Genomic DNA, 14403 nt, shown 5'->3' with positions numbered 1-14403 from the left:
TTAAAGCAGTTTGTTGTGTTGTTTGAGAACATATTTCTGTTAGAAGAGTAATCTTTGGTCATAAATCATTAAAAGTGGATGATGGCCTGAGCTTTTGGCCTCAGGGTTGGTGGATTTCACTGACAAACTATAGTAATGACAAATGACAAATGTACAATATGACCAACAAAATCTTCTGTGGATTAAATATTTATAACATGGTCCAGCAGCTGTTACTATTGAAAGCACATATTAATATTTTATTGCAGTGGATTTGGTTTGCATTGGTTTGCCCTTAATACTGCCTCAGAATTTTAATAACAATAAAATCTAAATAAATGTTCTTAATAACCTGTAGCAGCTTGTCCTCCTGAGTTTAGGAGGTTTATTGTCCATGTGAAAGACACTTGCTGTTCCTCCCCTTTCAGCCAAAACCACAAATAGTCACTTTAGTTCGTTCTGGTGGTCGGAGGGGGCGCTGCAATGGAGGAACTGGACGCGGAGCCAACCAGCAGCAGCCTCTAGTCAAACTGCACCAGGCAGCGGAGTCAGTGCGCGCTTAACTTTGGACTGCTGGACGCATCTGGGCCGCGCCGCAATGCTGCTGCTTGGAGGACGCTCCGAAGTTTATTTTGCACTTTTATTTTGTTTTTATTTTCTGGAGCCAACTTTGGTCGTCACTTTCAACCTTGACACCGGTCATGTTATCAGGAAAAACGGAGATCCAGGGAGTCTGTTCGGGTTTTCTCTTGCCTTGCACCGGCAACTCAACCCGGATAAAAGAATGTAAGTGGTGTCTGCAGCTTCACAGCTCTCATGCTCTGTTCGCTTGCATTTGCATGTGATTGTTATTTAAAAGTGCAGCTCCGTAATGAGAACTGCATGACAGGCACCTGACGGTGTAAATCTTCAAAGTTCTGGAGCTGATTACTTTCCAACTAGGCATTTGATCCTGGGCACTGAACATCTTGTTAATTTAAGGATCGTGAAACTGAATTTCACCCGTTGGTCGTGATGTTTCCCATGTAAAAGTTAGTCTACTGTGCTTAACTAGACCACCTGCCTAAGCCCCAAAGCGTTTGTTTCTTGCCAGATGTTGCTTCTTTCAGTAGATTTCAATCTCCCCGTGAAGCTTTGAATATCAAATGGGGAGCAGCTTAAGAACAACAAGTCAATAAACAATGGCCTTAGCTGTCATGCAAATGTACCTTTTAAGGTCAAACTGGAGGGAACTGAGAGGATTGCAACTCTTACTTAGTCGATTAATTGTAACCAAGTAAAAGTGTTAACAGCAATTGCAATGTAAAATGTTTTCTTTAGTGAAAACACTGTCACATAATGTGCTTAGATCTGAGGGGCAAATTACGTGCCCCTCATCATCCTGCCACACAAAGAGTAAAAGGAGGTAAAGTGGGGAGAGGGGGTGGCATGTCAAAGCCTGTTATATCAAGAGAGCTGCATCCAAGAGCCACTGTGATATAGCATTATTTCAGACACAGGGCACTGCAGCAGCATGTTGAGAAGCAAAGAGCAGAGATGGAAAACCCCAATAACAGGACTTAGAGAGATTTCCTAAAGATCACACAGATTAGCCTCAGTGTGGAATTTTATCTAACTGCTGTTTTGGTTGCTGTGCAATAACAGCTCATGGTGCCGCCATGTAGTAGTCGCATAAAATGTGAAGCTGTCTTTCAAAATGAGATTTATACAATAATTATTCTGTGAACCAAGAACCAAGAATGATCATTGAATTCATCAGAGTTGTCAAGTGTAAACAGAGTGAAAGTCAAGAATATACTATTTGTTGGGCAAACAGAGGTTTAAAATGTGACACTGACATGATTGTTGGTTTTCAGGCAACAATCCCTGCTTACATACTAACCTATGACACACAACCTCAGCTCTGACAAAATTGCTGCACCAAATTCTGTTAAAACGTGCAGAAGTTGGCTCTAGGAAAAAAAACTACATAATTGCATAGGGCATTAAGGACCTAAAACACTGTTGATTACCAATGTTCTTTAAATAGACAAATAATCTGAAACTGTTGTTCAATCCTTTTTAAGAAGGCAAATGTAAAAAAATATGTTGTTTTTAAAATGACATTTCCCATATATAATCATGAATATGTTGAGGTGGTTGTTTGGATAAAACAAGTATCCTGAACACCTATAATACTATGATATTTCATTAGGTTTAGATTAAAAAATTGTTCTTGAAAGGCAAGTGGGTATTGCTCATGTTGTTGATCCAGTACTGGAAAAATATTCAATCCTTTACAACATTATGCAAAGAAAACAACAGATAATAAGCTGAATCAGAGAATGCTTGGTTTTCTTTCTTTTATTGCCAGTTTATAACAGTTTATTGCCATGGTAGTTTTTATTTATTGTTTTCATTAATTTTTGTTTTGTAAATGACCCATGTGACTATCGATCCAGCCCTTCATCCCTTAAAATCCAAATCATCAACAGTCTTCTGATGCTTTAGGTGTTGTTTCATTTCTAAAACAAGTTATGCAGCTTTATCTATGTTGTTCACCTAATGGGTTCATTCAGAGCACAACTTGGATTTTCACACTGGTTATGCTTTTATGGTGCTATAATGTCTTCTGTCTCATATTGTTTTCTGTTCAGTAGAGGAAACAGGGAGACCCATGTTTGAACACAAGCATGAACATAATGTGATATCCCTCAAAGAGACAACTAAAAGGCTCTTCCATGAATAATGTGTTGGGCTAATGATGGCGATATAACATCCCCTCAGTGAAACCAGAGAAAAAGGCTATTTGATTGGACATGCACAGCCATCTGTGCATGTGTAACCTGAGATTAAACATATCAGCGAATCAACAGTGAAGACATTCCAGTTAAACTTTAGAGTCAAAGTTGGAAGTTTGAAAAGAAATTTTGACATGCAGAAATATTTAATAAAACACAGTTTAAAACAGTTTTAGGTCTAAGACTTAAACTTTATTGATTACTTCCTTACTTTTACTGTGAGTTGTCTTTTTGAAGTGAATATTCATGATTTCTTCTGTAATGTGTCTGCAGCTAATCACAGGTCGGCACCAATCAGAGTTTGTGTGTGTGTGTGTAAACTGAAACAGTTAGAACAGCTGCAGTGGTCCTTGTGACTTTGAGTGCACAGCTGTGGGGGCTGTGGGGCACATCTGTTAACAAAGACTAGTGAGATCACTGTGTAAACCCAAACCTATGTATCCCCACTAACAGGTTGTTTGTTACTAACCTTACTAAGTTATTATATGAAGCAGATATTTTATCGATTACTAAAATTCCAAAAAATAATTCATGTGTTGTTTTGGCATGTTGTTTTTAACCCCTCAGTTTTTCAAAATGTACATCTGTGACAACTTTTCTGAGTAGCCCTGTTGTCAAAATAGTAGAATGTATCAGCTGCCTTGTTTATTTTCATCACAGGGTCCATCATATCTCTCCTTCTATATGTCTATATAAAATATCATTATTCCTACAAGATTAGCTGTTATTTTTTGTTCTATTAAAAGGAAAACATGAACAGCTTTGACAATCACAAGTGTTTTATATCTATGTCACAAGTTGCAGGAGTCTGACAGTTTGTGTTTTCAAAGGTTCCAATGTTCAAATTGCAAAGAGCAGGAGGTTGATGGTTGTACAGGTCTCAGCTTTGCCCTTGTTGTCCTCCAGATATGTTCATCTAATAATACATTAAAGTGTTTCTATGCCTGCTGTCACCAAATTAAGTTATCCTTGACACAGAGATGATGCAGCCTGTTCATGCGTTATTCTGTAACTGCAGCTCCAGTGTGGCAAAAGTCTATTAATACTGACTGTTCGCAATAGTATATTACATTGGCAGTTGTCAAAATTAAAAAAGTGACGTTTCCAGTCATTGTTACTTTCATGTCACTGTGAAAATTCACAGATATTTTCATTTAACATTACATAATGAGAGAGATTTGATTTAAATTTATGGCTAGTCATTAAAAGCAATGTGTAAAAGAGAAGATGATGAACCCTGCAACTTAGATAAGAGACAATCTCTTCTCAATACTCACTTGCATGAGTCATTACTGAACAACATACCTGTTTCATACATGGGAGAGTGGTCCGTGGATGACTGCCTTTACCAGCTGAGCAGCTACAACCACCCCTTTCTTCTTTAAATTAATATTCTTTGTATTTATCCAGCAGATTCTTCACTGTCTCACACAGAAACCTAACCATTTTTTAAAATTTTTAATCATCTGACTTTTTCTTAGTTCATTTTGCCTTTATTTCATAGTGACAGTTTAGAAACAAACAGGACATTTAAGTAGTGAAGGCCAGAAATGTAAGGATGTGGTTTATTGGTATGTCTTAGCACTAGGTAAGCAGGATGCCTCTATTGTTCTTAATGTTTGAGGCTAATGACTGTTGTTATTGGCAATTGTCCACAGTCAGACTCTGATTGCTGCACAGTTGCATTGTAGTTTAATTGGAGACAAATGGGTGCTTAATGTCAGCTTTCATGGTCAGCCCTCAGGTTCAGAGCAAGAGCTTTTTTTAGAATTATTTGATTTCCATTGAGATTCAGGAAGTAAAAAAGTGAACTGTCTTTTTCGTTATTCGTTTCGTTGTTTTGAGGCAGCCAGGATACATGTTGCTATATCTCTCTCAACACATAACGTGCATTTTTGCAGTTACTATGACATCACTGTTGATCTTTTCACATACATGTACTAAATTCAACAAGCTGCTGCTCTGGAGCTTTTTGAAAGGTCTTTTTAAAAATCTCCAAAACATTATTTACTGAAGCTGCAGCCGCTCAGGGTGATGACAGAAGACTACAACAAATTTCAGTTCTTATCATGAAAAGGCAGAAAATAACTGTTAGTCTAATTTCCTTCAGGTTGTTGATTGGAGCCCCCAGAGCCAGAGCTTTAGGAAAACAGACATCCAACATCACAGGAGGGCTTTACAAATGTGAAATCTCTCTGTCCACTGATTGTGAGCGCATTGAATTTGATAACGACGGTGAGAAATGCAGCTATCTATAAAATTGCTTCAGAGCCCATAGATGAATATCAGAGCTTATATTATTGTTTTGTGTCATTGTTTTAAAGAGGACACACATGTTGAGAACAAAGAAAATCAGTGGTTGGGGGTGACAGTTCAGAGCCAGGGACCTGGAGGAAAAATTGTTGTAAGTCAAACGGAGGACCTTTACCATCATTCCCAGTCTTCTCTTGTTTAAGCATGAACTAAAACATGTGTAATTTCAGACCTGTGCTCATCGCTATCAGAGGCGCTTGTTTGTGAACACCCCTCAGGAGTCCCGGGACATCACTGGGCGCTGTTACGTCTTGAGTCAGGACCTGACCATTGATACGTCCTCTGATGAGGACGGAGGTAACTGGAACTTCTGTGAGGGCAGATCCAGAGGTCATGAGATGTTTGGATCATGCCAGCAGGGTCTGGCTGCCACTTTCACCAAAGACTACCATTATCTGGTGTTTGGAGCGCCAGGGGCTTACAACTGGAAAGGTCATTTATAGCTTTGACTGTGGACATAATGATAAAAATTAACATTTCTAATTTACACCTGCTAACATCTTTCCCGTGCTCTCTCACTTCGCCTGCAGGCGTTGTGCGAGTGGAGCAGAAGAACAACACTTTGCTGGAGATGGGAGTGTATGATGATGGCCCATATGAAGTTGGAGATGAGCATCTCTTGAACCCTGAGCTTGTGCCTGTACCTGCCAACAGTTACCTCGGTGAGTGTCCCCCCCGTAAAACTGATACCGCTATTTTTTGAGATTAGAGGTCAGCAGAGAGTAATAACACAACAGGATGACATAAGGTGAAGAATACCAGATCTGCCTTCTGAAATGAAAATAAAGTTGAATCACATCTCCCAGCGGACATTATGACTCGTCAAACACAAGTGTAACTAATAACATAATATACCACTGCACTGCAGTAATTGCTATAAGAGAGACATCATTAATCTTATTTTCCTGTTACAACAGGTTAAAGCGTCTGCTCTGGAAAAGTTTTCTGAATGTGAGTTAAGATAATTAAAGACACAGAGGCAGTCTGTGTGTCTGTAACCAGGACAGCGAGTTTCAGGTTGGCAAGATTTATTCGTTAGAGTTTGACGAATTCCGGTGAAATAAAATTAATGATTATAAACAGGTAATTCTTACCACATAAACATGTCAGTGAAATCTAAATCACAGTGAAGCCTTTACTGTTGTTTAAACTTGACTTAAATTTTAACTTTACTTATTATTTTAATTTTAATAAAAACACACAAAAAGGAAACATAAAGATCAAATTCCTAAAAAATGTAAGTCTCTAACCCCACTTTTTTATCTTTTAATATTTTTACTTCAGAAATTCACTAAAATTGTATATATTAGGCCATTGATTTTTATTTATTTATTTTTGCCACTAATGAGGATATTAATGGGATCACTGTATTAAACAAATCTGGGGAAATTGTAAGACATTGTGTCCTTTTTGTGGCATTAATGACCCCTACTGGCTGGGTGGGACACCTGTACGGAGAAATGGGATATTGTGAATCTCTAAATGTGTTTTCATTTTTACTGCCAAGTAAAATGAAATAACGGTGGATATGCATTGATGTCTGCATACATAAAGAGAACTTGGTATTTCAAATTAAGGGGAAAAGGGGGTGAATAAAAACCCTGTGGAAAACTCTGTCACATTTTAGGATTCTCCCTTGATTCGGGGTTCAGCATCACCAGGAGGCATGGCCTAACAGTGGTGGCAGGAGCCCCAAGAGCCAATCACAGTGGAGCTGTGCTCCTGTTAAAGAAAGAGAGTGAAGGCTCCACCAAACTGTCGGTGGAACACACTCTGCGTGGGCCGGGACTGGCATCATCCTTTGGATACGATGTGACTGTAGTTGACCTAAATGGTGATGGGTGGGTAACATTTCTCACGGCCTTATTTCTGCCTTACTTGCATTTATTTAATCTCATTGCAAATTATATTTGAAATACTGTATGTCTACTTCCTCTAACATTGCTTTTACACAATACCGTTTAAACTAAATTTGAGTGGACCTTGTTTGATCTAGATGGCAAGACATAGTTGTAGGAGCCCCTCAGTTCTACATGAAGGACAGAGACATTGGAGGCGCTGTTTATGTCTACATCAACAAGGCGGGAAGGTGGGAAAAGATCACTCCTATCCGTCTAAATGGGACAAAAGACTCGATGTTTGGTCTGGCCGTGGAGAACATTGGAGATGTTAATCTGGACTCATATGAGGGTAAATTACTGAAGCTGTCATTTTATTGATTCTCACATTTTACTGTAGTGCATAATTACATTTCCCTGCAGACATCGCCATTGGAGCTCCTTATGATGACAGTGGGGCAGGAAGAGTCTACATTTATCATGGCTATTCACAAGGAATCAACACCAAGCCTGCACAGGTTGGTCTTGTAAGCTTTTACCTGTAGTAAAGTATATTTCATTAATACTCATACATAGTTTTGCTCTAGAACCCAGACACAATCAGGCACCGGCTTGTTGCAAATCATTCAACAAGAAACTTTAATGTTATGTCATATAACATTTTCTTTTCCCCTCTAAACTTTTTTTTATTTGTTAAATGTTTGTCCTATACCACAGATCCTCTCAGGAAAAGAGCACAGCCTTAAGTTATTTGGATATTCACTGGCAGGAAACATGGACCTGGACAGCAACTCTTATCCAGACATAGCTGTAGGTTCTCTGTCAGACACGGCTCTAATTTACAGGTAATTAGTTCTTCACACAAACCCTACTGTTTTTATCACAACTCCATTTAACAACCTGTCTTTTTAGGGCAAGGCCAGTCATTAGCATCAGGAGAGATGTCAAAATATCTCCACAAGAAATTGACCTTACAATCAAAACCTGCGGTAACAGCATTTGGTAGGTGGTCTCGTTTTCTTATATTTCAGAGGGTCTCAGTTAAAACTTCCTCATTTCTAAATGCAAAATATAATTTTTTCTGTCCATAGCTTCACTGTGGATGCGTGCTTCACTTACAAAGCAAACCCAGCATCTTACAGCCCCCGACTCAGTAAGTTAAAAAAAAAAAGTGTTTACCAGATACAAAATTGTTCAGTTGCTCTTTCATACATGAGCTTTCCTGCTGTATTGTAGCCATCAGCTATTCAGTTGAGGCAGATGGAGATCGAAGGAAACAAGGGCTGCCAGCCAGAGTCATGTTCCTGAACAAGTCCCGCATTGAAACAGACTACAAGTTTAATGGCATCTTGGAGCTCCGTGGCCAACACCAGGAAACATGCATCAAGATAAAAGCCAAACTTATGGTAAGACATTTAAACACATAGTACAATCGCAGGGAAGTTAGACTGAAAAATATGTAATTGGCTATTTTAATATTGAATCATTAAAATCAAACACTAAATGTTCACGAGCAAGACCCACACACTCAAATTTGATACAAAGGAGCAGTTTATGGAAGTACCATGCTGGAACGCGATGATTTCTGGAGTGAAGAACCATGGTTGATGGCTGCAGTATGGGACCATGGGCTAGGACAACTGCACTTTTTGGGCAGCTCTGCTATTGCTCCATGCGCAGCAGACAACCTATGGGGACCCTATTGAGACCATAGAATGGAGAGAAACTAACAGAAACAGGGGAGGATGGGGGAGTATGAAAATCCAGAATGCTTTGACAATCACGACAGGAGGACATTTATAAATGATAGATGGGCGGTGAGTGTTTGAGGTGGGGTCCTGCTCCTGAACTGCAGATTAATCTCCATTTAGTGGTGAGGATTTTCACTTTTCTTTATCATAAGTGATGGTAAACTAAATGTGTGGTCAAAATCAACACAGGATGTGTCTGTGAAAAAGTGTGATCTTGTCTGAAATTTTACAAACTGTGACACATTTGCTAAAACTGCTGCAGTGAGTAACACCATAACTGTGATGTACAAATTACTTGTGTTTTTATCCTTGCCAAGCACTTTCTAACTTTTCCATTGCATTGCCACACGAATAAACATTTACTTGTTTGAAGTTTGAATTTACAGAGGAGATTTAAATGTGCAATTGAAAGCATGTTTCTTTATTTATGCAACAGTAAAAGCTGCAGAATATTGTCTCAAAATTTATTTTTACATTTTATTTCCCGCATGAGTGTTTTTACTTGAACCTTGAAATGTTGAAATTGTCAAATAGTGATGAGAAAAGTACCAGCCTCACTGTATTTGATAACACTGTCTATAATAAAGGAGCATTCATTCCAGTTGTTTGTCACAGCAGGTGTAGAAGCCATGTTATGCTCTGTACAACTGAGGTTTGTTTTTTATCCACACAGGACAATATCAAGGACAAGATGCGCAGTGTTCCCATTGAGGTGTCGGCGGAAATTTTGGGTGTACGGCGACAGAAGACGAGGAACGGCCTCCCTCAGCTTGTGCCTATGTTGGACTCCTCTCAGCTGAGCAGAGATGTCACAGAGGTAAAGATTCAGACTGCAACATGTATACTTGGACACAGATGCTTGTTTCATAAAGTTAAAAACATACCTTGTTTGTTTGAAGTTTCAATATTGGTTTATTGTTATTTGCTGCAGGTCACCTTTTTAAAAGAAGGATGTGGAAGTGATCAAACCTGCTTGAGTAACTTAAAAATGGATTACAAGTTATACTACAAACAAAACAATCTGGACACGTACCGCCCCTTACCCACGTGAGTTTTAATACTTCAGCTCTTTAGGCATTACATGTGCTTCATGGTTCAGTCTCACTGCTCAAAACTCCCTGATATGAACAGTACAGTATGATTTCTAATACATATCATTTATTGACATGAGTATAAATTTAGAGCTTAAGGCACTGAAATACATTAATCACATTTTCCAGAAACATATTGCTGCACTACATGTATTTTGCTCTGTTCCATGGGCCCACTTTAATCCTGCAGTTTTCATGTTTATGCTTCAGCAACAACAAGATGCCTGTGTTTCACCTGAATTATGAAAGGAAGGACTTAGCACTGCGAGTGACAGTGAACAACGTGGGCGGGGACGATGCTTACGAGGCGAAGCTGGTGGGAACTTTACCGGACGTGCTGTCATACTCAGGAGTTCGCTCTCATCCAACTAAGGTACGTCTTCAGCTAAACTCGACTGTGGCACAGTACTTATTCCGAAAAAAACATTGACATTACACTGGCCATTGTTTGAATATTGTTAATCCAAGCGATTGATACCTTATTTGAGTAATATTAAAACTATGCTTTTTTTCACAACACCTGACATTTAAATATGCTTTATAAAGTATTGTTAAAGAAAAAACACTCAAAGGTAAAATTTTGCAACTCTATAAGAACCTTAAGATGGACAAACAGTATGTAACTGGATAAAAGAATATGTATCTGTCAGTTATCACATGTTTTCATGAGTTTTCAATATTTGGTACCACGGACACATTTTGGTTAGTGCCAGCATTTGACACTGATATAATGATATTATATTCATCCTGCTGTTTGGCACGTTAGTGTCAATACTAACACATATACCGTTTGTATATTAACATGTAACATGTAACATGCAACATGCATGCAAATATGTATCAGGCCAGTCAGTGCATGTTCGCTTCCTCTGTTAGAAGTAGTTACTGGGTGTTTTTGTATCGTATCATGGCATTAAAAGTGAAACATTTTGCAGTTTATCGACTAAGCAGGTGCTCAAACTGTACTTTGTGTTATTTTCAGGTGGAAAAGCCGATCATCTGTATTGCCAATCAGAATGGCTCTCAAGTGGACTGTGAGCTGGGAAATCCTTTTAAGAGAGATTCACAGGTACAGCCTTATCATGTAGTAAGTTTTCCCCTGTTCATGGAGGCTTAGGAAGAGACAGACGAGAGATTATGTTTTTCCCTTTTTTTTTCACCAGACTACCTTTTACATCATCCTGAGCACTCTTGGTATGACTCTCGACACCACAGAGATTGACATTAACCTGCAGCTCCAAACGTAAGTACAGCTGCTACAGATGCTAACCTCAGTCTTATGCTCTGTACATTTAACCAAAGTCTGGAGTTCATTAATCAAGCGTTAATGCTATTAATATTTAGACATTATACAATATTCTTGTGTTTATTTTTCTTTTAGGACCAGTGCGCAAGAAAATATTGTTCCCGTGAAAGTAAAGTTTCAAGTGATCATTGAATTGCCATTGTCGGTCAGTGGGTAAGTGTGTTGCTGTAGATCCTGTTGTATTAAACTACTGTTTATCCAAAGATGCTTTAGATACAATGTGCCTCAAACAGCACAAATGTACATACAAAATCTTTGTCTATTTTCACCAGGGAAGCCAGCCCCAACCAGGTTTCATTTGGGGGTGTTGTGAAAGGAGAAAGTGCCATGAAAACAGAAGAGGAGATTGGAAGTTTGATTAACTACACATTCAGAGTAAGTTCATTCTTACTTGCTTCTGGAGATTCTGGAGTCTGTGCTGCAATAAAACTTATAACTAAGCTACCGTATTGATATTTCCTTTAGATAAATAACTTGTGGAAGACTTTGAAGTCCTCTGTCAAAGCTTCACTAAACATTCAGTGGCCTAAATTCAACAAAGATGGGAAATGGCTTCTATACCTGGTTAAAATCTCTGCTACAGGGCCAGAGAACATTTACTGCTCTCCAGAATCTGAGATCAACTTTCTTAAACACATTCAGGTGGTATTTTTAAAGTGCTTTTTTATGTTCTTCACTTTACATTACAGCAAACTATCACAGCTTAATACTGCTATAAAATAATGGGAGGACATGTCCTTTCAGGAATCCTCTGTGTCCCGCACTAAACGTGAGATTGAAAGAAAAACTGGTGGAAAACTGTCTTCTCTGTCAGATAAAAACAGACGGAAGTTGCTGGTGAGTTTTTGGTGTGGCCCGATTCACACTGTTCGACAACGTTTGTAGATGATTTTGATGTGTAACAGAGGCCTTGTTGTTTGTAGACCTGTGAGAGTGAGATCACATGTGTGGAGCTCCGCTGCCCCCTTCAGGGCCTGGACGGCACAGCAGTTGAGCTGAGATCTCGTTTGTGGAACTCAACTTTTATTGAGGTGAAGTGTTGTCATTTAACGATTGACTGTGTCTCGTAAGCCTTTCATATGATCTTGGACCTACTATCTGAGTGTCTTATCAGGGCAGATGTTTCTGTTTTGACACAGGATTATGCTACTCTTCCAACCATGTATATAGTGGTGAAGGCTTCGCTTGTGCTTCATACTCAGGCTAAAAACATCATCTTGAGAACTCCTGACACTGATGTAAGTAGATAAAAAAATATTTTAACTCTCCACTCTCTTTGATCCAGACTCGTTTTATCACTTGTCCTACTGTGACGTTTTCATGCAGGTGACCGTGGCAGTGTCCCCAGAGAGTGAAGTAGCACAGTATGGGGGAGTTCCCTGGTGGATCATACTGATAGCTGTTCTTGCAGGCATCTTGATTTTGGCTTCGTTGGTGTTCCTGCTCTGGAAGGTGAGTACAAAGATGCTTCAACTTCATTTAAATCATGTGGGAGAAAACGGGAGAAGACAAAGGATGGAAACGTGACATAGCACGTTTGTAAATCAGGCAAAAAAAAAAATTGGGAACCACTGTTATAGAGCTCAATAGTCACATTTCGTCTTTAAAAAACAAATTTACATTAAAAATTACATTTTACCTTTTGAAACCTCTAATAAAATTAAAGCACTGACCGAGTTTCAGGTGATTTTCATTATAGTGTTAAGATAAATACCTAAGAGATACTGTGGTTCTGGATGAGGATTATTATTAACACGGGTATTGGTATTAAAATCTCTTTGTATTTCCTTTACATTTTTGTAGCTCTGTTGTTTTGCTAGAAGAATATTTGCTGCAACTGTCAGTGATTTAGTTTGTTACTCTTAATTCATGACCATTGCTCCCCTTCAGTGTGGTTTCTTCAAGAGAGCAAAAAAAGACCAGTACGATGCTGCATATCAGAAGGCAGAGATCCATGTTCAGCCCTCTGACAAAGACAAACTCACAGCTGAGGCCTGATTTATACTCTGACCAGGGGTAAAAACAAGCTGCCAGCATGGAGTGTTATTCCTGCAGTCACTAATGAACTCACCTTCCAGACAAAGGAAAATTCAGTCGGACGCATACTGTACCAAGCTTTTAATAGTTTATCTGAGGAAATGTACATTATACTAACACTTTGATACCTGCTCAGTGTTAAATTATACAAGTATATTATTTTCCCCTTTTACAATTTTAGTACAATATGTGTCTCTGAATTTTGCCAAGAAATCAATGCATTTTCTTTGCCGCAGCCCAAAGCTGTTTGTAACTTTGCAGGTGCTTTTGCTGACATTGCTTCTACTGCTGGCCATTTGAATTGTCTTATTAAAAAATACAAAGCATGCTTAACATTCCTGCAAATATTCCTATTTCATCTAGAGTGTGCATACAAATTTCTGACATTTATCATTTCAATAATGTATTGTTAATAACTTATTGTAATTTTTAAAATCTTGCATTCTCAGTGTGGATTCTTTAAACGCTCCAAACAAGACAAAAATGTCCCACGTTACCACGCAGTGCGAATAAGAAAGGAAACTCCTGAGTACAACGATGGACAAGTCAAGCTTGGTCCTTTTGAAAAAAAGCAGTGGATGACAACTTGGATTGACAATGAAAGTTACTCATGATGGATTTTTTTGGGGAGCCACAAACATACTGAACTTTAAACATAATCATTTTTTCCTTGAAATATTTTGGTTCAAGTTTTACTTTGTATAAATGAATTCTTTGTAAGTGTTGTATATATTAAAATACTGGCACAGTGTATATTTATATTTGTAGTTTTTTTTTTTTAAGAAAATCATGTAGCCAAAGGGTTTTTTGTCAGTCTTGTCTGTCCTGGAGCAGAACAAAGAATTTATTGCATATTGCATATAGGGTTTACTGCTGTCTATGCAAGGATGGTACAGCTGAATGTAATATGAGTGTAAATATTTTGTTTTTGAGCTCTCTTTAGTATTTTGAAAAAAAAAATCGGCCTTTTGGACTTCAAAGTACAGTATTACAGTATTGTGGCTTATTGATGGTGTACAATTGCTGATCAATTGAACATCAGCCGGGGTCTTTTTCTCGTGTCTGGATTTATTCTTCACCTAATTTCACTACTGTGTTCAGGTAGCATACACTGTACTTTAGGTCATCACTGGATATTTTATGAGACAGCCATACGGAAAATGGTTCAAAAGCAGCTGTGATTTAGGTTTTTATTTGTTTAATTTGAAATGAATGTCTTTGTCAAGTACAATAAAATGCTTAAAATCTAATGGCTAATGTTAAATTTCATTACTATTTGTATAACGGATTTAAAAACAGGATTGCAAC

General features: G+C 38.3%; 1 protein-coding gene across 2 annotated transcripts; it reads left to right on the top strand.

Annotated features, from left to right (window-relative positions):
* The first annotated feature begins 454 nt into the window (after nucleotides 1-454).
* Nucleotides 455-14379, top strand: itga6a (integrin, alpha 6a). Of its 2 annotated transcripts, XM_067516310.1 has the most exons (26): nucleotides 455-765; nucleotides 4870-4994; nucleotides 5084-5163; nucleotides 5243-5504; nucleotides 5603-5734; nucleotides 6700-6913; nucleotides 7069-7262; nucleotides 7334-7428; nucleotides 7628-7755; nucleotides 7823-7912; nucleotides 8002-8063; nucleotides 8147-8316; nucleotides 9335-9478; nucleotides 9593-9708; nucleotides 9963-10125; nucleotides 10735-10821; nucleotides 10916-10995; nucleotides 11134-11211; nucleotides 11331-11433; nucleotides 11524-11700; nucleotides 11803-11895; nucleotides 11982-12089; nucleotides 12198-12296; nucleotides 12385-12510; nucleotides 12949-13074; nucleotides 13545-13683. In XM_067516310.1, exons 1-25 carry the CDS (start codon nucleotides 578-580, stop codon nucleotides 13054-13056), a joined length of 3222 nt encoding a protein of 1073 aa, XP_067372411.1. In that variant the 5' UTR covers nucleotides 455-577; the 3' UTR covers nucleotides 13057-13074; nucleotides 13545-13683. The 2 variants fall into 2 exon arrangements, with proteins under 2 accessions (XP_067372411.1, XP_067372410.1); XM_067516309.1 differs by lacking the exon at nucleotides 12949-13074 and having other exon boundaries at nucleotides 482-765; nucleotides 13545-14379.
* The last annotated feature ends 24 nt before the right edge of the window (nucleotides 14380-14403 follow it).

This window comes from Channa argus, chromosome 9, assembly GCF_033026475.1.
Source record: "Channa argus isolate prfri chromosome 9, Channa argus male v1.0, whole genome shotgun sequence".
Classification (NCBI taxonomy): Eukaryota; Metazoa; Chordata; class Actinopteri; order Anabantiformes; family Channidae; genus Channa; species Channa argus.
The sequence above is the reverse complement of the archived record's forward strand: the minus strand, read 5'-3'. Positions and strand labels throughout refer to the sequence as shown.